Raw genomic sequence first — 26,655 nt, forward strand, 5'->3', positions numbered from 1 at the left:
CGTGCTGTCAAACCTACACTAGCAAGGAGATCGGGCTGAAACTATAGCTACAAGCTATCCAAGGATGGTACTATAGAATGTCACCTCAAGGTAGGCCTAGTGGCGTCATCTCTTGGTTAGGCCGGAAACTTATCAATCCACCCTCGTAAATATTGAACGTTACAGCAGAAAATTATAGAACATTTTTTAGTACATTTTAGTGTCAGAACCGAGTTCCATTAATCAAACATATTGTCTTAGAATATTCCAGAGCGTTGTGGATCATTCTAATCCAGCTCACTCTTGAACAGTGGTTCTCAAATTTTTTTCGTCTACCGCCCAGTTTGAGAATCTGTTATTTTCTAGTGTTCCCCGAAATTACTTTAATTTAAATATTTCTAGTATCTCATATGAATCTTATCTTTTTTCTGAGTTAAAACTTACATTTCAAATAGACTTTAGGGTATTTTCCGTCCCCTGTAGGACTCCAGCGCCCACAAAGGGGCCGTTATTGCTCACTTTGAAAAATACTGCTTTAGAATATTCTACTTGAGGGAATTAATAGATCTTAAATAACATTCTAACTAGAAGCTTTCAAAAGCATTTTAGTAAGTGCATTCTCGTTTATTCTAAACGAGTATTTGGCCACCCTTGGTCGACTCCCAAAGCCAGACACATACCAAACGGAACAATTCTTAAACATTATAGGAAATTTCAAATATCTTCTAACGTTTTGCTTTCCACTGCGCCCACATACGTATGGATTTGTTTTCATTAATACATAATACTTTAGATCGTCAGTGCTCTTCAACGTTTATTACCCCGCGGAACTGTTTTTTGAGATAATTTTTTTACAATACCTTTCTACCATTACCTTTAATGTGAAAACTTTATACATATATGACATAAAATTGTATTTATACAAACAAAAAAATAAATTTTACGTTTAAATAAGTATTTTTATTATTAGTTCCAACTTCTAGTATGAGACTCCGATAGACACAATGATACCGGAGAGAACGTCTTTGGTTATGAACACTAGATAACTTTCAAATCGCCGGATTGACTCGTGCAATCCCTAATAACTTCAGCGGAACATATGTTGAAGAACACTGCTTTAGGCCATTGAATAAGAAATAAAGAAAATATCCGATGTAGGATAAAAAAACTAAAAACTAATTAAATAACAGAGAATAATCAGCGTTTGTGTTAACACATTTATGTACTTATTAGTTTTTTCTCGTTATTTTTATTGTTTGCAGTTTCCATCTGAAAGGTAATTATTGGTATTTAACTCTTAAAAATTACTTTTAATGGTATTCCGTTATCCAATCTGTACAACGTACACCACTTGTAAAGTTCTTATAACAGGTGAATAATATATCTCTCACTATTATTAACAACTTCTTTATTTCAAGGTGCATTTCGAAACTAGCACAAACGGCTTTTATTAGTGTATTCAACACGAAAAGACCTGCAACGTTTGCTTTGTTATACTGGCTATAGGCATGTTACCCGTTTTATACCTTAGTATATTGTATTAGTAGCATCTATTACAGGATGTAATTAAATGTTTTCTTCCTATCTTATTGAATGCTTCTGTGCGTAATAAAGCTAAAATATAATCTACATATTATATGTATAGAGTTACGAACAGAGATTAAGCTACCAATTAATTCAATGTCCAATCATACATAGGAATGCTCTAATATAGCTATGTATTTATCAATCTTAGTTAGCTGTGTATAAAATGGTCCAAAATTTTAGTAAGAACTGTATAGAGTTTTAGAAATTTGCCTTGCAATCATATTAATGTGTAGAAACAGGATAACTTACAACATTCTGGAGCTGACGATTAAAATGTTAAAATTAATGATGAAAGGATTACTTTGACTTACTTTTGATTTTCAAGATGATTTCGTTTTATCAAAATCTCTAATTAAAAATCAATATTTTAACCTATTTCACTTGGGTCTAAACGTCTATTAGGATGTATAGCGGGTTGCATATATGTAGGCATTCTAATTACATGTTTTATAATCATCAAATTCGAGTTTATAGTTGGTTATATAAAAAATATGGAAATAAGCCCGTAATCATTACTGTGCCTTAAGAAACATCATTCTCGTTATTATTTTTTTGCAAGAACAAGACAACATTGTCCAAAAATATGGTGAAAATGTTGACATCTTTGCAGTAAACTTTTCCAAATTATGTGATACATGCTCGTTTAATTCGAGTTTACTTTTATAAATTACTTCATTAAAAATACGTTCCATTTCAATAAATAAACAAATAAAATTTACATAGACTGGTTGGACACGTACCTCCATTCTTTCCTTTCCTGAGCTAAACTTCGCATTTCCCTAAAACTAGAACAACCCACATCCTTAACTATTTGCGAAGACTAATCTAATCTAGGTCTACCTCTACCCCTCCTAACTCCTGTTTCTGTCTCTAATATGTCTCTGACTAGACCTTCATGCCTAAGAAGGTGTCCTACCAACCTATCTCGCCTATTTTTTATTGACTTCCACAGAGTCCTCTGTTCTCCTATTCTTTCTAATACCTCTTCATTTCTAACCTTTTCTACCCACGATATCCTCATCATCCGCCTATAACACCACATTTCGAACGCTTCTAACCTTTTCTTTTCCGCCGCTCCCACTGTCCATGTTTCGCACCCGTACAGCGTCGTGCTCCAAACATACACCTTTAATAATAAACCGTGTGATAATTGTGAGGCAAGCTCGAAAAGGTAAACAAACAAACCAGAAAAGCTGAACGCGAAAATTACCAACAGATAACAATTTTATATTTATTATTTGTCGCTTGCATTTGGTATATTTTGTATGGATCTGAATGCAAATATTAGATAGTATGGTATGTTACCTACATTTAGTCAAGGTCAACCCGTCGTTGATGAGTAGATATGTACTTACTACTTACACATGTGTGTCTGTACGTGTCGCACTTTCTCAAAACGGTGAAAGTTTCCGTATTAATATTAACAGAAATGTAATATTTATTTTTTTTTCTTCAGGTAATATTTCTCTTTGTTACGTGTGTGAATCTACCTGTTACGTTGATCGGCGTTTTAACAAAAGCCTTAACAAATCGTTAGCTATTTTATATCAAGTGACTCTTTGTCTAGCATGGCACTGATGTAATTAATGATTTATTTACAGTTTCTATGTTTGGAAATTGACTGTTTTTTTCTAGAATCATTTGATGGTTATACCTAGTAATGTTGTGTATCCAATAAAATTTTCATTACAATGTTACATAAGAAATGAAAATATCAAATTTTTATCGACAGCATTTACAAATGTCCGGATAAGATGGATTATTTTTTCCATTGTGGCGTACATGGTACATAATAGGCAAAATTGTTTATTGTGGCTTGTGACAGTTTTAGGAGATGCGAAGATTCGCTCAGAATAGGAAAAAATGGGGGTGCCAGTCTTAGGACTGACAATCCTATGATAATGATGATGATGAAGTTATACATATTTGTAAAATATTAATAGGACAAGCTTCTTAACCATAAGCCATAAACTTTAACAGGTGGAATAGGTCGTACTCCCTCTTCATTCTTTACCTTTTTAAAGCAATAGAAATCTTTACTTAGTGTATCTTTCAAAAAATTTTCAGGCGGCTAGACATCATAAGACTATTTTGCAAATTTTTATTTTATTGTTTTATTATGATTCCTAATAATAGATTCAACATAAAAGAGGTGATTTATATTGATGATTTTTTATGGTCCAATTAACATGACATTATCTATATCAATGACTAGACATTCAATTAATAGATACTATTAAGAGAACTTTGAGAAAATACGCACACAATTGTACTTTTAAAATAGCATTCGTAAATTAGTCAACATCGAATTTAAAGAGTAAGTCAACGAACTTACGACCGAGTGTTGCTATTTTTGTTTACTAAATTTATTCATGAAGTCTGTATTCCTTGTTAAATAACTAGGTGTAAATTTTCTTCACGGCACGAACATCATTTCCATCATGATTTTCTTGTGAATTTGTACTTACGCTATTTGGTGCGACGCTTCTCTGCCTGTGATCCATATTTTTTTTTGTAATCGTGACCTGGTACGTAATCAATAACAAACAATTACGTATCCACCAAATATCATCTGTTCACACCACTCTCTTTAAAAAAACTCCGGGTGCGCTCCGGTCTGTCGGTCGTCAGCGGCCGCTCGTATTCGAACGCGGCTGAGCACCAGGCACTACTGGACCACCATCTCCTGGTGCATACTCTTAAATAACTTTCGCACCAGCCGAACGACCCTCGAGGAGATCGCACACGCCAAGCGACCGACACCTTGCATTTATTCTTTTATTTTGTTACTCTTTGTCGATTGGCATTATCCGACGAACGGATTTTCCCTCGCAGGACGAACTTCGCACGCTTTTTATGCCGTTCTGGCCGCGTTCCGCTAAAGCTTTGGAAAAGCTCGCCGCTAGCGTGCCTCCGGCTTGTACGATATGTAGGTGGCATTGTTTTATTTATTTATTTTTAAGAAATCGGTGCTAATGTAACGTTACTAAAGAAAATTTCTATAATTAAGAACATTTTTAACTTAACAATTATCGGTATTTAAACTTAAAATTTTTATTATTTTTCAAATTCAGGATGTGTATTTGTGTGTAGAAAGAACTGGTATTTTTAATTGTGTAAAATTCTCGAATTCGATCGGGTTAGTCGCTTCACCTAACGTTGTAGTCTCCACACGTAATTTGTTAAGTTGCTTGTTGAATTACACATTTTCCATGAAAAGGACAGAAGTACTAGATACTAATTGGTGGTAACTTAACATTATTAGACAAAATTTTAAACTTAAGAATTATCGGTATTTAAAGAAATATTATTTTCCAAATTCAGGAGAAAGAACTGGTATTTTTAATTGTGTAAAATTCTAATTTCTCGAATTCAATCGGGTTAGTCGCTTCACCTAACGTTGTAGTCTCCACACGTAATTTGTTAAGTTGCTTGTTGAATTACACATTTTCCATAAAAAGGACAGAAGTACTACATACTGATTGGTGGTAACTTAACATTATTAGACAAAATTTTAGTTTCCAAATTCAGGATGTGTATTTGTGTGTAGAAAGAACTGGTATTTTTAATTGTGTAAATTTCTCGAATTCGATCGGGTTAGTCGCTTCACCTAACGTTGTAGTCTCCACACGTATTTTGTTAAGTTGCTTGTTGAATTACACATTTTCCATGAAAAGGACAGAAGTACTAGATACTAATTGGTGGTAACTTAACATTATTAGACAAAATTTTAATTTAATTTATTAAATAGTTCATTTAATTAAAGTTAATTATTCTAAAATTAAAAACAATTTTGCTTAAATTTTATTATTTAACAATTTTTATTGTTTTCGAAATTCAGGGTGCCTATTTTAGACAGAATTTTTAGAAGTTAAATTCATCTGTAATTTCTCGAATTCGATCGGGTTAGTCGCTTGATCGAACGTTGTAGTCTCCGTTTAAAAAATTCTATAATCATTGATTCTGTAATTGAAGTACACACCATAAAAAAGACAGAAATACTATTAATTAGTGGCATCTCAATATTATTAGCCAAAATTTCTGTTTAAAATTTTAAATTTTCATTAGTAAAATAAACATTTTTATGGGTGCAAACAATGGAAAAACTTGAAAATGTGTTAATTTGGCATTGTTCATGCTTTACCGTGTTTCTACATTTGTGACAATAATTTTATTATATTTTTGTAAAAAAGGCTCGTCTCCTAATCATTCTTAAACATTCTATGTACAAAGAAACAAATAGGCAAGATAGGTTGGTCGGACACCTTCTCAGGCATGAAGTTCTAATCAGGCATTTTAGAGGCAGAAACAGGAGTTAAGAGGAGTAAATCTAGGCTTAGATTAGATTACTTTTCGCAATTAGTTAAGGATGTGGGATGTTCTAATTTTAGGGAAATGCAAAAATTAGCTAATGATAGGAAAGAGTGGAAGTGCGTATCCAAACACTCTTAAGACTGACGACCTTATGATGATGATACAAAGGCGTTTCAGTTTTACTTTTTAATTTTATTAATTGCGCTCAGATTTCGTTCGTGTGGAAAAGGATTTATAATGGGTTATTGTATATATGGTTAATATGTAGATACTAATTAAAATTGTGTTTATGGTTACTTTTCTTTCTGGTTTTCTAATATTTAATAGTAGTCGAAAAGCACCAGCTTTGCTTACGACTTTCAACCCTCCTGTATCTTGCACAACCTCACCTCTATGAATTTATAGATGAAAAAATGGATGTAGACATCTTCCTTTACCAATAACTAGGGACTTCGTATAACCTAACCTAACCAATTGTGTAGAGAGTTGATTTTTTCGGAATTGTAATTTTAATCCTTTCTATTTTTGATGTTTATTTGTTAAATATTGACGTTTAATAATATTCCTTACTTTCTCTGCTATGATTTCAAAAAATTGTAAAAATATTAAAATTGTTTTACTTCGATAACCTTAAGAAAGATACATCTCACTATCAGTTTCAGAAAGAGAACGTGACCTGTTTTTTAAAATACGGAGCACAACTATATGCTCTTTTGGATTGCTAATGAATTTATCTTTGAATTTGACGTTCATTTCAAGTGTGTAGAATAAACTGAAGATCTCATGTTAAGAGATATTATCGAGTAGTAATACCTAGTACAATAATGATGGTACCGTCGAGTGGGATTTTACTGATGGAATAATTAGAGTGATTTACATAAAGACAAATAAGAATGATTCGCAGATAATCTTGTGTTCGGCATCATCCGTTAATAGCCTTGTTCATGTTAACGGTATAATTACCGTGGAAGATTGACAACAATAGATTTAAAAAAAAAAAATTGCAAACATACATTCGTACAACTGTGCGTCTGGATTTTATAATCGTGAGGGAAAAAAACGGGGTATTTCCTCTCTTTTTAAGGGTCAGAAGAATTGTGTTTTTTTTTGCAAACATTCGTGACGCACGCTCGTGATTATTAAAGGATGAAACTTTATACGTGTTTATGTGTGTCAGAGTAGTTATTCTTTTTGAAAATTTTCAGAATTGATTGCGGATCTCACAGGAGATGTTCTGGAACGAATGATGTAATGCCAGGTGTTCCAGAAATCTGATTTTCGGAATCGAACCGGCAAAAAGTTTGATGCGTTTATCGAGCAAAACATCGAAATTCGTACGAGTTCTCACAATGCGAATTTCGCGCACCTGTTCTATTTCATTAAGCATTCGTTAATTCGTTTAGACAAGTTGAAATCGTGTGGAATATACAGTTTTTTGCAAGAGGTTACTGACGTGAGCTAATACGTATTATTAGAACTGTGTATTTCGTGATTATGGGTTACGTATGTCTATTTTTAGGGTTCCGTAAGCCCGAATGAAAAACGGAACTATAGGGTCACTCGTGTGTCTGTCTGTCCGACTATCACAGTCAAGTTGCTCCAAATCTATTGGAAGCCATCTATAAGTTGCAATTTAGTAACACATATGAATTTCTGTGACCCACACACGGACGCAAAACGTAAATAAATTAATTTTGAACATGGGGGTCATTTTTCGTGGGTTAATAGGAAATTAAAAGAAAAAAGTTCTGCAAACTGTACCGTGTGACATATCAAACGAAAGGGCTTGTTGTAAGGGTCTCAAATATATTTTTATAATTTTAAAATAACTAGTTTTAAGGTTATTTAATAATAATAGATGAAAATTGACCTTTCCCCCTTTATCTTCGAAACTACTGCACCTAAAATTTTGAAAAAATTCAGAAAATAGTAAGCTTGCAGTTTGAATGTATGGGAAGACATGTTTTTTCAACTACAATGTTAAGTTAGTTCTCGGGTTAGGGTTCTGCACGTCCAATTGAAACACGGAACCCTATTAAGCGGAATGTAAAAACTGGGACATTTTAGTGTTAATAACTTCTAAACAAGGTAATGTGCAAAAATTTTACAGCAGTGGTGTGGTACACCTATTTAATACAAACGCCTTAACATGCTATTTTATTCACTGTATGGTTATTACGTTCTTGTTACGCTTTTGTATACAACCAAAGCTCCAGTTCTTATATTATTATCATTATGTGGACTGTGTTTGTTAATATTATATTTATAAATTTTGGCATGAAACAAAGTTAATACAAACAGTAAAATATACATATCTGATGTACATTCAAAATTATTCAACAAACTATAATAGCTAACAGGGGTAACCCATTTTAAATTATAGATATAGAAATATGGGGACCGTATACGGACCAGGGGAGTGAAGTCTGGATTTTATTGTACTGATCTTTAGCAAGAAAATAACATGTAATTGGTAAATCATTGCCTGCTTTACTACCCTAACTCACTTTTCTGAATCTCAATTCGAGTTAAATTCTCATAGAAATTATTTTCACCATTTAAGTACCTTACAATTTTTAATCGTTAAAATTTTGATGTGGGTAGTAATATTTTACTACTTTTTACAGTATTAGGATGCTAGATAGGTATATATACGCAACAATAATAATTCATAGTTTCTCAGTTGTAAGAAGGATCAATGAGATCAAGCTACTAGTAAACATCCGCTTATAAATTATTCCATGTAATACATCGCATTTATTGATTATTATTTAAAAAAATTGCCTCCTATTGTTTTCGCAGAATATTATCTTCTTTGTAAAATAAAAATAGCAGTAACCGTATTATTATAACCGTTTCACGGATTATGGGTTTTCTTTCATTTGAAAGATCGTGTAAGTGAGCTTAAAAATATAACTGTCTTTCTGGAATTTAGTCCAAGACAATATTGTTGTTATGTACCTAATGACATTAGCAATTCACAGAACACCGTATAATGAAATGAAACATTACATAAGTCAACAATTAATGTAACGTACCGTCAGGTATAGGTATGTACAAACAACAATTTCACACGATAGTTATTATTTAAAATTCAATTATTGAAAGTAACTTTTCTACTAGTTAGTTTCCCAGATAACGGCTCTTTTTCATAACAGAGCTAACCAATACCTGTTCTATGAATTATGCCCTTTTCTTTTCCATACACCTGCTCCAACATGACAATTGTTAATATTGCTTTTCTTATAGTAGGTGGCATTTGTAAATTTTATTGGTAATTACCTGCAGCAAGATGTGTACTGTTGGGAAAAATAACTGCATTACAAAATGTGACACACAAAACTAAATATCACCAAAATGTCTGTATTTATAGAATTTATGAAATATTTACATACCGATCTTTTAAAAAACAAGGAGATTTTCCGCTCGTTTTGATATAAAATTGATAAAAGGAAACCATTGCTTTTTAATTAAAAGGACAAAGCAAAGTAACGTTTGTCATCGAAATTAGAGATGCACCGGGTAGTGATTTTGCCGGGTACCGGATAATCGTGTACCCAGCATTAGCTGTGCCGGTTAATGGTACATGTCTTCGTTCTTGGGAACTTCTCATTATATACCACCCTCACCAACGTTCCATATCACATTATGTTTCGTTCAAAGAGCCGTTTAAACGTTTAACCCAGGAAATTTTAGTTCTTGGCTGGAGTATTTTCAACAAAAGGGTTTAGTTGAAACCTTTGAAACGATCAAAGTGACAAAAGCATACTAATTAATAAGTTATTGTTAATCAAAACCTGATATACCAACAAGCGACAGAAATTGTAACAGTTCGGTCATACTGATCTGTATTCTTGTTCACTAGAAAGAGTAAACACAAAAACTGTATCGAAATAACAAATAATTTGCAATAGTAATCAATAAATACGAGGGTGGATTGATAAGTTTCCGGCCTAACCAAGAGATGACGCCACTAGGCCTACCTTGAGGTGACATTCTATAGTACCATCCTTGGATAGCTTGTAGCTATAGTTTCAGCCCGATCTCCTTGCTAGTGTAGGTTTGACAGCACGCTGAACAAGACGCCTCTGTGGTTTTCGTAAAAATGGAAAAGCAGGAAAATCGTGCTGTCATCAAATACATTTATTTGAAGGGGTTAACGCCGAAGGAAATTAAAAAAGAGATGGACTCAACACTGGGGACATCCTCCCCGTCATATTCAACCGTTAAGCAGTGGGTTTCCGAGTTTAAAAAGGGTCGTGTGAGCACCTCTGATGGGCCTCGCTCAGGACGCCCCGTTGAGGTCACAACTCCAGATATGATCGAAAAAATTCATCAAATAGTGCTGGGAGACCGCAGATTGAAAGTGCGTGAGATAGCTGAGACCTGTAAGATGTCATATGAACGTGTGCAACATATTTTGCACCAACATTTGCATATGGAAAAGCTCTGTGCAAGATGGGTGCCGCGTTTGCTAACAGTCGACCAAAAATTGATTCGAAAAAACATTTCTACCGCAAATTTGTCATTGTATAAGCGTAATCCAAGCGAATTTTTGCGTCTATTCGTAACCGTTGACGAAACGTGGGTCCACCACTACACTCCTGAAACCAAAGAACAGTCTAAACAGTGGATTGGACCAGGGGAACCAACTCCAAAGAAGGCAAAAACAATTTTTTCGGCGAACAAGGTTATGGCTACTGTTTTTTGGGATGCAAGAGGTATTATATACATTGATTACCTTGCAAAGGGTAATACTATCACTGGTCAATACTACGCAGACTTATTGCAACGTTTGAGCCACGAGGTGAAAATTAAACGACCTCATCTGGCGAAGAAAAAAATCTTGTTTCATCACGATAACGCACCAGCGCACACGTCAATCGTTGCGACGGCTAAAATCAACGATCTAAAGTTTGAATTGATGCCGCACCCTCCTTACTCTCCAGACCTAGCCCCGAGTGACTATTTTCTGTTCCCTAATCTCAAAAAATGGCTTGGCGGTAAGAGATTTGCGGACAATGAAGAAGTAATCGAAGCTGTAAATGGTTATTTTGAGGAGCTTGACGAATCAGTCTATAGAGATGGCATTAATAGACTGGAACACCGCTATGAGAAATGTATCAGCCTTGGAGGAGATTATGTTGAGAAATAAAAAAAAAAATTTTTTAAAAACCTTGTTTTTCTTGGTCAGGCCGGAAACTTATCAATCCACCCTCGTAATACAAATTAGGACAATTAAACGACTTAATTACTAATTTTAGGTAATTTGTTTATCATACTTATTAAATTATTATTGCTAGTGTAACCGGCGTCATTATCCGGTATCCGGTCGGATCCTAGAAAAAAGGTGCCGAGTCCGAGAGGTACCGCATCCAAATCGGGTATCCGGCCGATCTTTCTAATCAAAATCCAAGTGCCGCAAAGCACATGAAGATTTTGAAATATCCTACCTTTACAATCCTGATTCTAATTTTGCCTGTTTTGAAACTAGAATATATATCTTAAAGTTTCGATATGACGGAGCAATGATTGTAGTGCTAGATTCTAGTTTTCCCTTAAGACATACATCGAAAATGATTTTAAGTATACTTGATTGGCGCCTAGTCGTGAAGTTTCGCTTCATAAACCAGGAAAAGCGAAAAGAAAATTCATTCGGGGGACTATAGTAGAACAACTCAAAAAATGTTAAACTTATTATAAATAAATAATAACCTTAAAATTATTATAATTGAACAGTTTGATTTGTGATGAATTTCCTTATTATCATTAAATATTGCTCTATTTTGTTATATAATTTCTAACCGCTTGCGAACTTTCACAAACATTTACGTATGAGTACCTACACTAAATTTTCTGGTGTTATTTCTTATCATTAGGCGACATGTAAATTATTATTAAATTGCTTCCGAATTCCCGCCTACGCTCGTTCAGCTCCAGCTGAGACCACAGGTTTCCGATCAGTTTTAAACGTCACTACTTTACACTTTAAAGGCGTGATCGATTGTTTTCATTGGGAAAAGTTGTGTACCTATACACACGTAATGAAAGCAATCTACAATTGTTAATGCTATTAAAGGATTATAAGGTACACTTGAGTGCACTTTATCTTACCGTTAATACCGATGTGTTTCCTGTAACACGAACGGTAACGAGTCGAATTAAACTTTTCATTTGTCTTACGTCACAACTTACCGCCTGGTATAATATGTCATTACCAAGTTGTAAGTGATTTAATTAATTTATTGGCGACTAATTTAAATTCATACTGGCGGATTTCGTATCACAGAATTTTCTCTCTCTCTCGCTGTGTCTGTGTGTCACCTTATTTGTAATGCAAAACTGTTCTATGCATAGATTTCTTTAATACATTTTTAATGTTTCGTTACTTGTAGTTGCTGAATTCAATATTTTTATATCTTCTTTTTTCTTTATTTCAGGTAAGTCCGCTGCGTGTAGTGATTTGAAAAATTGGTAAGTCCTTAAAATAGCATATACAATGTAAGAAAACTAAAAGCTCAACTTGCACTCAATTAACGAAAGCTCTCATATAGATAAATAATAATATACCTAATATGCTATTCGTAGGTTGTGTTTGAGTTTTGATGAATATGAAAGTGACTGCAAATACTACGAGATATATAATAAGTGAAACATAATAATTTTAATTGAAATGATCGTTAATATCATAATAATTACGATATTAAAAAAGCTATTTGCAGTTTCATCAGGTTATGTTATAAATTTATAAGGGTAATAATTTTATGCTCTGCAAATTTGAAACCATAAGAAACGAGATATTAGCAAAAAATCGATTTTAGTGACCTTTGACCTTGAATATCTTAAGACGCGGACACAAGAATTTGTGTATGACAAATAAAAGGTTTATACAAGTTTACAGTTTATTATCTCTCATTCCGAGGTATAAAATGACTGAATTAAAAGTAAACGCAATTATTATGAAATCCTAACTTCCTAACTAATTTTGTAAATGCGGATATGAGTTTGTTAGTTTCTACCATTTCATGCCTTATCATCTCGAAACTTTGTACTCACATTGTCAGGGGTGCCGAAAAAAAAGGTCGAAGAGTAATTTTAATCCAGAAAAGAAATACTGTTACCGAGGAATAGAATAATTAGTTTTATGTGATCGTCGATGATATACATTTAGAACATCAACACGAGTGAAGCCGCGGATAAAACTTTGTCTACAATAAATGGATTTAGATTTAATTGAATTACAATTAGATAAATTACCACCAGATAAGAAAGCGATCATGGGTTGTGTAATATTTGGATTATAAGTCTTAAGCATGTCTTTTGTGATCATTTTTTATGTTTGGTAAGAATGCTGCTATCATGGATGCTTCGAATCCTATAAGGATGAACTCGGCATAACAACCTACTGAACGAGGTAATTTTTCACAAATGGTGAATCTTTGCGTGGTTCAATTTTCCCTTTGATGAATTAAGCTGTGATTTTGCAATTGTTCATTTTTAATAAAAATGCTTCTCACGATATGCCATTTGTGTACTTGCATATCAAACAATATTTTCTTGAATGTTAACCCGCATAAAACGTTCAATCTACTATCTATATAAATACATATTCGTCAGATGATTTATGATTATGGTGCATTTGTTATATATTATAGCTATTCAACGACGGCTATTACACTATTTCATGTGTTTGCGAAACAAGCGGCATTTTCTGCACTGAATCTATTTAACTTCGTGTCCGAAACTAATAAAAACATTAGAATTACTTATAGTGCAAACAACGCACGATGCATAAGAAAAGTTAACCGGGTATAGAAATATGAAAAAAGAGGTTAATTGACGAATTAAAGCTGTTTCTGCAATCTTTTAGGTTTATTGTTTTGTCAATGAAAATTGTACTCATTGTCAATGAAACCGAGAATGACGGCCCTCTATAAGTTGGTCAAGAAGACACTGTTGATCAATTTAATAGGTTTTATTTGTAATAAGTGACAATTGTTTCGCCGCGTAACGTTGATTGTCTCAAAACATTGAATTTTTTGTTAATATCAATAATTAAGTAATAATCACGCTTCTTATTTTTAATATTTGCTGATAAATATAGTCTGTCTAATTTGAAATAACTATGTTGATGGGAAGTGTAAACTGTATCAATTAATCTGAAATTGTTAGTCAAATTAGAGGCAGCATTTATTTATTTTTATAACTAGTAATTATGAACTAATTCATACAGTTTACACTTTTCTCCGCAGTAGTCGTATTTTTCAATAAATCAGAGACCAAACCGAAGCTGCTCTCCGAATATAAGCTGATGTAGTGTTAAGGCATGCTAGTATGGAAATTTTCTGCTAACTGTAGTAGTAGGTATTTCGAAAAGTTTGGTCAATCAGGTTCGTCGCTTGATCTAACGTTGTAGTCTCCATTCAAAAAATCGTAAAATTACATGGTAAACTGCACTTTTCTCAAAAAAAGAGACAGAAGTATTGCTAATCGGTGCTAAAATTTCTATAAAACATTTTTAACTTAAGAATTATCGGTATTTAAAGAAATATTATTTTCCAAATTCAGGATGTGTATTTGTGTGTAGAAAGAACTGGTATTTTTAATTGTGTAAATTTCTCGAATTCGATCGGGTTAGTCGCTTCACCTAACGTTGTAGTCTCCACACGTATTTTGTTAAGTTGCTTGTTGAATTACACATTTTCCATGAAAAGGACAGAAGTACTAGATACTAATTGGTGGTAACTTAACATTATTAGACAAAATTTTAGTTTCATTTATTAAATAGTTCATTTAATTAAAGTTAATTATTCTAAAATTAAAGACAATTTTACTTAAATTTCACTATTTAATGGTTTTTATTGTTTTTGAAATTCAGGGTGCTTAAATTCATCTGTATTTTCTCGAATTCCATCGGGTTAGTCGCTTGATCGAACGTTGTAGTCTCCGTTTAAAAAATTCTACAATGACTGATTCTATAATTGAACTACATACCATAAAAAAGACAGAAATACTATTAATTTGTGACATCTCAATATTATTAGCTAAAATTTCTGTTTAAAATTTTAAATTTTCATTTGTAAAGTAATCCTAAAATAAAAAACATTTTTACTTTTAAGAAATTATCACTATTAAATCATGTACCGCACCTTGTTTTCAAAATGCAGTATACTTGTTTTACACAGAACTGATATTTTTAGCTTCGTTAAATTGATTTGTAACTACTCTAATTCTATATCGGGTTAGTCGCTTGATCTAACGTTGTAGTCTCCATACCAAGAATTATAAACTCACTGGTTGTAGTCGAACTACAGCACACTTACCATAAAAAAGACACAAGTACTACTAATCAGATTGTTTATTAGTAAAGTAATTCTAAAATTAAAAACATTTTTAAAAATTAAAAATTATTACTCTTTAATAATGTTCTTTGATCTCGAAAAGCACGATATATTTTTTACAAAACTTATATTGATAATTGCTTTAAATTCATTTGTGATTTCTCAAATCCAATCGGGTTAGTCGCTTAATCAAACGTTGAAGTCTCCACGCAAAAAATTGTAAAATCAGTTGTTGAATTACACATTTTCCATAAATAAGACAGAAGTATTACTAGTTAGTGCTACCGTAATGTTATTAGACTATTTATGTTTTAAAATTGTTTATATGTAAAATAATTCTGAAATTAAATCATCTTTAGCTTAAAAAATTATCACTGTTTGATAATATTCCTCATTCTCCGAGTACAGGATGTTTATTTTACACAACTATGTATCAACTGTATTAAATTCATCTGTGATTTCTTTATTCAATCGGGTTAGTCGCTTGATCTAACGTTGTAGTCTCCACACAACAAACTGTAGAATTATTGCTGAATTGCACATTTTCCATAGAAAAAGTGTTCCAATCTGTTACTTAATATTAATGTGTACATAAATACCAACAAAAGTTTGCAAAATAGTTAACGATTAAAAATAAAAACAGCTTTAACTAAAATGTAGCGTGTTTTTGATAGGTATCCCTTATTTTAAGGTTATTACATTGATACTGTTTATCTATTTTAAATAATATAAGATAGACAATAGCAAACCAACGAAAGTAGGTACTGTGTAGGTACTTATTGTTTTATTACTACTACTATAATAAGTCTTAATGAAAACTCAAAATTGGAGATGCACAGGATGGTGATTTTACTGGGTACCGGATAACCAAAACCACTACGGTTGATGGTTTATATTGTGGTAGGCTTTCCATTAAATGTCACCTCTACTCAAAATATTTCAACGCTTAATATAAACAAAAGCAAAACAAGGAATTCATGACTCTGGCCGTGAATAGCTCCATTTGTTGGTGGGTCTCGAGTTCATTAGGTATAATTGACCATGAGATAAATAGATAGAAACATTTTGCGAATTATAGAAGCTGTCATATAGGATTTACAATTGCGTGTATGGCCAATGTTTTCGTTTAGAGAAAGACCTAGAGTAATGTTGACGAAAGCGCTTGTCAGCCACGCTACTATCCACACCCAATTTTCGTCAATGAATCTTATCGTCGTATTAAATCGTTGTCTACGTAACAACTTTAACATTGAAGGCAGTACGTGAAGTAGCTATATGACTAAAATAGTAGTCTGTTTTTCAAAAATTTTAAACAGCAATTGTATCAGCTCCAAACAGAAGAACTGCCTCATCATCATCGTAAGATCGTCAGTCCTAAGACTGGTTGGACACGCACCTCCATTCTTTCCTATCCTGAGCTAATCTTCGCTAAAACTCCACATCCTTAACTATTTGCGAACAGTAATCTAATCTAGTTTATTCCCGTTTCTGCCACTAATATGTCTCTGACTAAACCTTCATGTCTGAGAAGATGTCCTACCAACCTATTTCGCCTATTTCTTATTGACTTCCATAGAGTTCTCTGTTTAATAACCTTCTCTATCCACGGTATCCTCATCATTCGCGTGTAACACCACATTTCAAACGCTTCTAACCTTTTATATTTTGTCGCGCCTACCGTCAATGTTTCGCACCCGTATAGCGCCGCGCTACAAACATACACCTTTAAAATATACATACCCAAAAATAATTAAGATGCATAAAGAATGTCCGTATTTTGAGTAGCTGTGAATCTACGATAATTTTCACTATATGAGCACCTCCTTCCATCTCTCAGGAGCTTCTGTCCCCTTGTCTATGGTGACACTTTAGGTTCCGTTCCTAAATCCGTATGTCTGTGTAGGTGATATAAAAAATCACGGGTGTAAGAAGTGTTTTCCATAGATTAAAAGTGGCTACACGCCATGATAATTTCAATTACTACCTTGGAAGAAATTTCATATTTTTCGAAAGTAAAAGCCTTAATTAAACAGCTTACTGCAACACGTCACTGTTATGAAAATGTAAAACGGATTTACCTGTTCTTTTTCTTCTTGTGGAGAGAAAATATATTAAAATGTGTTTTTGTTTTGATAAATGACTAGTGGAAATAGAATGTTAAGTAGCAATTAAAATCTGAAACGTCTACTGGAAAGATCCTTGGATCTGTATATAAATATAACATTCCTGTTAGCTTCACGGTTCTCTCACTCGAATTTTTATGCTTTTTTCAGAAATCGCTAGACTTGTCCATTGAGTTCTAACGGGACCTGTTTCAAGTATATTAATGAGGTCTTTTTATAAAAAGATCTATTGCTCTTTAAGCGTTCCGTCTTTCCGATTTAACATGACGCATTGACGAGTTATACATCAAAATATCACTTCCTACGTCTGAATAAGAGATAGTTTTTTTATTTTTTGGCGTGGCCTCTGCAAGTCTACTAAAATCAATGGAACGGAAAAAGGTGATCGAAAATATACTGCTTCTTTCACCGAAATAAACATATGACTAGGAAAAGCTTTAAATGTAATAAATTTTAAAATTCGTTACTTTTATTATTAGATCTGGTTGAATAATGATAAAGGTGTGACCGATGACTACTATCTTTTTCTAGTGAAATGAGCACTAACTCCGTTTACTAGTTTAATTTCACGTCACCCAAGATTAAAAAGAATCCCTTTATGTGGTTATGTAACAGGTCAATTGAAAAGTCCCCGGCCTAAAATAGTAAAACATATTTTTTTTGCAAAATTCGTTTTTTTATTCAACATAATTCCCTTCAAGGGTGATACACTGATTATAGCGATCCTCCAACTTTTCGATACCATTTTTGTAGTACGATTTGTCCTTTGCTTCAAAATAGGCCTCAGTTTCGGCGATCACCTCTTCATTCGACGAAAATTTTTTCCCAACGAGCATTCTTTTGAGATCTGAGAACAGGAAGTAGTCGCTGGGGGCCAGATCTGGAGAATACGGTGGATGCGGAAGCAATTCGAAGCCCAATTCATGAATTTTTGCCATCGTTTTCACTGACTTGTGAGACGGTGCATTGTCTTGGTGAAGCAGGACTTTCTTTTTCTGCAAATGCGGTCGTTTCTCGGCGATTTCGTCCTTCAAACGGTCCAATAACGCTATGTAATAGTCGCTGTTGATGGTCCTTCCTTTTTCAAGGTAGTCAATGAAAATTATTCCACGCGCATCCCAAAATACAGACGCCATAACCTTGCCAGCCGACTGTTGCGTTTTTGCACGCTTTGGAGCGGGTTCATCGTGTGCAGTCCACTCCGATGACTGTCGATTGGACTTCGGAGTGAAATGATGGAGCCATGTTTCATCCATTGTCACATATCGACGCAAAAACTCGGGTTTATTACGCGTGATCATCTTCAAACACTGCTCTGAATCATCAACTCGTCGTTGTTTTTGGTCAAAAGTGAGCTCGCGCGGCACCCACTTTGCACAGAGCTTTCTCATACCCAAATATTCGTGAATGATGTGATGTATACGTTCCGTTGATATCTGTAGAGTGTCTGCTATTTCATTCAATTTCAATTTACGGTCATTCAAAATCATTTTGTGGATTTTTTTAATGTTTTCGTCCGTAACAGCCTCTTTTGGGCGTCCACTGCGTTCACCGTCTTCGGTGCTCATTTCACCACGTCTAAACTTAGCATACCAATCCTTGATGGTTGATTTTCCTGGGGCAGTGTCCGGAAATTCGTTATCAAGCCAAGTTTTTGCTTCAACTGTATTTTTTCCCTTCAAAAAGCAATATTTTATCAACACGCGAAATTCCTTTTTATCCATTTTTTTCACAATAACAAAAGTTGCTTCACTAAAAATGCTATAATTCACAAACTAATGATCCGACAGCCGTCAAATTTATAGACGCGTTTTTTGAAGGTTAGGACTAACTGAAAATCATATGGATTTAGTTCTAGTGCCGCCATCTGTGTGTCAGGTCGGGGACTTTTCAATTGACCCTAGTATAATGCATTTATTGTAAATTGTGCCAACTCATACATTAAATTGAAACAGTATTTGCGATGGTATCTTGGCTACCAGAGGTGTAGGTCAAAATAGAACTATTTTTAACCTTGACCCAAAAAGGTTTTTGCATTAGCTACTTTTAGTAATTGTTTTTTTTTATAAATGATGAGACACGCCTACATACATGCAATTCACTGACACTGACTTGAATACGTACCTCCACTTCTTCCTTACTTGAGCCAATCATCCCATTTTTCAAAAATTACAGCAGCCTACAAAAAAACATCTCTATTTGCGAGTTATTTATTTATTTTGTCCTTTTCAAAGTAATCCCCACCAGATATCATAAACTGGTACCAACAGCTTCTTAGCAATCTTAATGCGATGCTCTTTTTGGTCGAAATTGAGCAAGTTTGGTACGAATTTCACGGCAACCCTTCTGATGCCAAAATCATTGGTAAGAATCGAATGGCAAGAACCAATCGATATGTTTAGGTCCTCAGATACTTCTGTAACTGTGATTGGACGATTGGCCAATACTCTTTTCTTCACTTCATCAATGTTTTCGTCTGTTGTTGACGTGCTCGGCCGTCCGGCACGCTCTTTGTTGTTTACATCTTCTCGGCCCTCTGAGAACATTTTGTACCAACGATAAACGTTGGTTCGATCCAAAGTAGCTTCACCATATGCCACAGTCAACATTCTGAATGCGTCAGCTCACTTGGTTTTGTTTTTCACACAAAATTTGATACAGATTTTTTGATCCATTTTTTCTCATGAACAAAAATACGCAGTATGGTCAAATTGTTACAATTTCTGTCGCTTGTTAGTATATCATAAGTTTTGATTAATTATAATTTATTACTATGATTTTGTTACCTTGCAGACTTTTAGTGTTTATGAAGATTTTAGACTCGTTTCAACGGTTTCAACTCTCGTTGAGAATCTACCGACCAAGAATTAAAATTTCATTGGTTTAGTATTTTAACGACTTTTTGAACGATACTTAATTTGGTTTGGAACGTTAATGAGGGTGGTATTTAGTGAAAAGTCCACCAGAACGAAGACATGTACCATTAACCGGCACAGCTAATGCTGGGTACACTGTTATCCGGTACCCGGCAAAATCACGATCCGGTACACCTCCAGTACAGACAGTGTAAAAATTTACTGCCTACTGTGGGTTTCAATTATGTTAAACAAGGTCCATTTTCTAATAAGAGTTGTTAAATTTACTATATAAAATAAAAAATATGTTGGTACAACTTAAACTTGAGAATTTAATCAACATTATAGTTCTTCAAACCCAAAAATTAATAATCGTATCATTGCGATTTTGTGAAGCATAGCAAGTGTTTAAATAGAAAAATTATTTATTTAACATAGGTTACGTTCCCAACCTTTAAATTTTCTCATGCAACAGTTGCGGGCCATTTAGTGTAAATTATTGATTTCTAAATTAAGTTAAATTGTAAGTTGAGCAACGAGAGCGTTTCGATACCTAATACCAACTAACGAAACTCATTTAGCAACGGTTTAAAAAGATCAGTGTTTCTGATAGCGTCGTTTGCCTGACAACGGCGTTACTTTACACGCTGAACAACTTTAATTGAGGAGAATATCTTTTGTTGCTATCTAAATATTCATTTATACTGAATAGACAATCTAAAGGCGTCTTGTAAATCATAAATAATTATTTGTTTTATACTGCAGACAGTACTAAATATTTATTTCGTACAGAGACAAAAATTAGTATGCTTATTTTTGCAGATGAAATAGGTAGCAGTATTAGCATCTAGCAAGGAGGAATTAGAGATAACATTAAATAAAATGGAAGTGGTATTGACAAAACACTATTGTATGAAAATAAATAAACATAAAACAAAAATAATGATAAACAGGGGAAGTAAAAGTAGGGAAAAAGAGCGAATATAAAGATAGGAGACGAAAAATTAGAAGAAGTGGTTGATTTTCGGTATCTAGGAAGTCAGATAACTCAGGATTGAAGGAACAATAGAGATATAAATCAAAGGAGAGGGCAGGGTCGAGTAGCCTTCAATAAAAAGAAGTCACTTTAATGCTCACGAACGGTTAATTTGGGAAACAGAGTATTAAAGGTGTATTTCTGTGGCGCGGCACTGTACGGGTGCGAAATAAAAAGGTTAGAAGCGTTCGAAAGGTAAAATACACAAGTAGTTATGGATGTGGGATGTTCTTGTTTTGGAGAATTGCGAAGATTAGCTCAGGATAAGAAAGAGTGGAGATGCGTGTCCAGTCAATCTTAGGACTGACGACCTTAAGACGTTGATAAAAAATAATAGAAGTAATAACTTTTCTATCCACTGGTGATAATCCGTACTACGAATATTTACAAAAAACATTCAGGAACAAAACAAAACTTGTATTTTACTTTTATATTTGTACTTTAAATAAAAATATTTCTAATGAATCACATCCCTACTGGCCACATGCTTTGCAATTCATATCAGGAGATATGGGAAGGGCACATTAAAAACCGGATACCACTTATGTACTGTGTAATAATACACTTGTTCTAAGTGTATATCCTATTCGTATTTCATAACTAAATGGATAATTACATGCTTGTTCAATTATCTACATCAGTTTTGATTTGAAAACGACCTTTTGATTGAAATTGTTTTATAACAATTATTTTATAATAATTATTGATATTATTGAAAGTGCAATTTATCACCGGGCTAAGTGCACACTTGTGTTATTTTATAATAAATTGAATTCGTCGAAAGGTTGTCGCACGAAACGATGTAATTTTTACGTGGCCTTCTTCGAAAGGTTGCTTTAACTAAATTAGGGCATACAGAGTTTGAATTTTAGATTTTTAGTTTCATCGTCAGTATTTATTCTTTGAATCTATTTTTATAGATTAGCAATTCAGTGAAAGTTAGAGAAATGATATAACATAACGAATAAATATTTTTTTTATTTGTACAAAACCATCTTCTTTTTATGCTGTGGTTCACGTTTGCGTTTCATCATCATCTTAAGGTTTTCAGTCCTAAAACTGGTTGGACACGTACCTCCAATCTTTCCTATCCTGAGCAAAACTTCGCATTTCCCTAAAACTACAACAACCCACATTACTCTTTATTTAGCATTTAGGAGGATTTTGGTTCAATTCCGGGAATTTGCTTACAATAATCCAAGTTTTTCTATTGTTCAAATGTTTACTAATTTTTCACCATTTTTTTCGATTAATCTTTGCCTGTCGTAGTCCACTCGTTCCTAAAAGAAGGACGAGGAAAGCCTTCCTTCCTACCCTCTTGCTTTGCATTACAGAATTAGTAAGAAAAAAGCTTTTATATAATCAATATTTTCTATAAAAAAATTTACCAGAAAGACTTTTTTCATTCACAGATTCAGGTGAAAATATCTCTTTCCTTCATTTCCAGTTGTTTGACAATGGTCAACCATAAAAATTATTGCTGTTAGATCTCTTATTTTAAGAAATATTCTGCATTGCCTTTTATAAGTACAACAAAGCTTCCCTGCAATTTTTTTTTTTCAACACCTATACCGTTTATATTCCAATGCATGTATTAATATCAAAACATTACACTCCTTTTCACGTCTTGCATGTCCCTGCCAACGTTTCGATTTGAATTCATTCGTTTTTTTTTATCTCGGGCGTGATTTTTTAATCATCATGCAAGTCCTTTTTTGTTTGTGGGTCAATGTCTGGCGTTGCATGTATATACCCACACTGAGAAACGCACACACACAAGGTGTGAAATATTTTACTAATGCGTCGTTTTTTTACACTCGATGAATTAGTTGTAGTACGATCACAAACTTACTCAACCTAATTATAAAACAGTAAATATTAATTATATTGAATATAACAAGACTGTCGTTGAGTTTTTGTACTATGAACGCCAAAGTAGACAAAGTACCTAAAATGTGTAGGTTTAACTAAATATTAGAGACCAGAGACACTTCTTTTCCTCAGAATTATATAAAAAACTAATTATTTTATGATTATGATTATTACTTATGATCAACAAATTTTGGGGAGTAACAGGTGGAAGGGGTTGTTCATAAATACGTTCGCAAATAAAATGGGAAGGTAAAAGGTATTGCTTAGCGTGACAAGATTTGACAAAGGGAGAGAAGGGCTAACGTTATGTGATGTTTGGAGTTCAATTTTATTTTAACGTTTTTCTTAACTTGACAGTTCTTAATCATTCTCATTGCTATTTTGAATTACAAGAAGTCGTTTATAGGGGCGTGGAGTAGCTTTTGTGATGTAATATTTATTAGGGGGGTCGCTGAAAGTCTGATGAAATAATGGTTGATAAATTCTCATAAAAAGTTTTTTTAAAGCCAGATTTTATTTTGCGACTAAGAAATCTCATAAATTTGTCTATATTCCAAAATTTAGTTTTTGTTTTGTAATATTTTCGAGTATGAGCCGATAATGTTGTGGTTGTAGAATCAGATTCCAAATTTGTCAGTGATGTAATCGAGTCTTACACGTAAACGGAAATCGGCTGGAACAATTTAATTGACCACTTTTAAGTTCACGCAGACGTTAATTGCTCCAGGAAAAATCGATATGTCTGATCGTTTGCTTCTTTTAGCATGAGCTTCAACTGTAAAAAAATTGACTTTTTTACTTCTTTCACGACCGTTCAATCGAGCCTGGTTCTTGTTTGTCTCGCGACCGAATCATTTGATAAATCATCGAGCTGTCAGACGGTGATAATGTAAATTGCCGAATTAATTTCGTCATTATCTTAAAATGGATTGTCGGGTACTTGCTTCCCGTATCATTAATAACGAACAGGTTGTTGATTTTCAAAAAACTAATTGAGACGATCGACATCTTTTTCCCATTAGTGTGTCTTAAGGGGTTTTTATACAGGGCGTCTCAAACGTAGTGCGATAAATGTATTTTTCCTGAAGTGCAAGAAATTATTAATAGTTTTAAGAATTTAACGAGGAATCCTGTTGAATCCTTTTGTTACACATATTCAGAGGGTACATTGTGTATTAATAAATAATTAAAAAACCATTTGAAATGGTTGTGTTATTGTAAAATCCGTTAATGTAGCTTAATATTAATCAACTACACAATCGTCAAATCAAATGACAAGCGTCAAGTCAAATGACAAACAAGTCCTTCATGCAAGCGTCAGTTCTTTCGGGATATCATAAAAAAATATCTGGTCAAGTTCGTAGTTAGGTGAAAATTGATACTGAATTATAAACAGGTATGATATCTTGTAGTAAAGGTAATTGTAATTTTTATGGGGTTCGTTAGTAGCCTATGTCCTCCCATTAAAAAAATTAATTACAGTAGTAAATACACGTACGAATAATAAAAGAAATAGAGTCGCGCAAAAACGTTCGGTTTTTGACGTATTTCATTTGCAGCGATCATACAGTTGTGGCAATTATTAGCATCCAGCTTCTAGAAAGCTGTTTGTCATTGTAAATGATCCGTTATATTTTGTAAACCAGTCGTATGCTTAACATAGAATTTTCATTTGATACATAATTTGTTTATAAACTCATGAATCCTAAACCTAATATTCTTTCGTCGTTCTGTTGGATTTAAAATTTATCAACAGCATATATCATTATAGAATGTAAGGGAAGTTAAGTTAGTACGTTCGGTATGTTCCTGCACATATGTGAACGTGTATGACGATGTTGATGATGTGTTACGGATAATAGTAGGTGTATTTTAAAAACATAGTGGCTCTACGATTTGCAGTTAGCAATAATGGTTTATAGTAAGTAAAATGAGGAAGACACAGAGCAAGGCTACATGTAAAATATTAGTATCGTTTTCTGGCTATCGTGTTAATTAAATTGGCTTGCACTCTTTTTATACACGCAACAAACATACGTACAATTTATGTTTATGGTTATAATACCATTCGACTTAAATGGATTTGTGTGCGTGTCTTGAGTAAGCCGAGTGTCAATAATGTCGAGTAAAAATACATTATAATATAGAAACGGTGTGTACGTAATTTGTTAGTAAATATTTATTGCTCTAACACGGAATGTACATACTGCCAAGTTAATAGCCACAGTTACCGTGCCTTCTGTGGCACGAAAATATGTAAATGCAAACACAGAGAGCTATTAGAGGTGCATCCTCAAGGAATTTCCTTGTTGTCGCCCGCAAACGTTTTGCGGTTTCGCGATTAATGAATTGTCTACTACTTGTATTAGTAATTTTAGTGGGAACCAAACAACGCGAATGTTTATTCATGATACCTACACAAGTAATATTTGACCCCAGGTGACCATATCATTAAAAAGTAAATGGAAATTTTTATTGAAAAATAGCCCGAGCACGTCAACAACAGATGAAAACATTGATGAAGTGAAGAAAAGAGTTTTGAGAAGTCGAGAAGTTCTAAGGACCTAAACGCATATCGATTGGCTCCTGCCGTTCGATTTTTATCAATAATTTGGGCATGAGACGAGTCGCCACGAAATTAATACCGTAATTGCCCAATTTCGACCAAAAACAACATCACATTAACATTGCTAAGGAGCTGTCTGTTGGACTCTGTCCTAACTGGTGACGAATCATGGGTTTATGATTATGACGTGGAAACCAAAGTTTAATCATCCCAATGGAAGCTACCGCACAAGCCGAGACCGAAAAATCCAAGTTAGGACGAATGTAAAGGTTTTGCTTACAGTTTTCTTCGATTGCAGGGGCGTGGTGCGTCATGAGTTCTTGTCACAGGGTAGAACGGTCAATAAGGAACATTACCTGCAAATTATTTGTAATTTGTGGAAGAACGAAAATTGGCTTTTGCACCATGATAACGCCCCTGCTCCACCATCGGTGCTTGTGTGGGCTAAAAACAAGTCGCTAATAATGCCCTTTGGGGTTGGGGGTGAGTGGGATCGAAAGAGGAGGTCTCCCCCATCACTGTACCATAAAAAGTTCGTGGCGGTCTCACCCCCATAAAAAGTTATGGGGGTTAGATGGGGGTGGGGTTAGGGGGGATCGAAAGAGGGAGGTCACCTGAGCAAAACCTCATAAAAAATTTGCGGCGGTCTCACCCCCATAGAAAGTTATAGGGGTTGAAAGTTGATTATTTTGACAATTTTCATACACTATAATTCAAATAAAATTCAATAAAATGATTATTTTCAAGCAGGTGGAGGTGGGGGATCGAAAGAGGGTGGTCACTGGAACAAAACCCGATAACCTAGCCTAACCTAACCTAACCTATTGATAAAGATATTTAAATAATGTTTTATATAACTTTCTCAATATTTTTATGTATTTTTCATTAGTTTTACCTTTGAATATTGTTTAAGAATGACTATATAAATATTTACATGCCTAGAAATGTATAAAAATTGGCATATTTATTAACTTTGAACCCC

At 33.8% G+C, this 26,655-nt stretch overlaps 2 protein-coding genes across 3 annotated transcripts in view; one reads left to right on the forward strand and one right to left on the reverse strand.

Moving 5' to 3' along the window:
* Positions 1–26,655, forward strand: part of LOC108732536 (nuclear migration protein nudC) — a 179,062-nt gene that overhangs the window by 58,604 nt on the left and 93,803 nt on the right. The gene's annotated exons all lie outside the window — the stretch shown is intronic.
* LOC108732537 overlaps positions 1–26,655 on the reverse strand; it is a 146,607-nt gene that overhangs the window by 57,273 nt on the left and 62,679 nt on the right. Inside the window, exon 1 of one of the 2 annotated variants that reach the window (XM_018463409.1) lies at positions 4,035–4,263. The exons of the other annotated variant lie outside the window; for it this stretch is intronic. Within the exon in view, the coding sequence (XP_018318911.1) occupies positions 4,035–4,070 (36 nt within the window). The 5' untranslated portion in view covers positions 4,071–4,263. Of the gene's footprint in view, positions 1–4,034; positions 4,264–26,655 lie in introns of those variants that run through there. 2 annotated transcript variants of the gene reach the window in all.

This window comes from Agrilus planipennis, unplaced genomic scaffold (genome assembly GCF_000699045.2).
Source record: "Agrilus planipennis isolate EAB-ADULT unplaced genomic scaffold, Apla_2.0 scaffold48, whole genome shotgun sequence".
NCBI classification, from domain to species: domain Eukaryota; kingdom Metazoa; phylum Arthropoda; class Insecta; order Coleoptera; family Buprestidae; genus Agrilus; species Agrilus planipennis.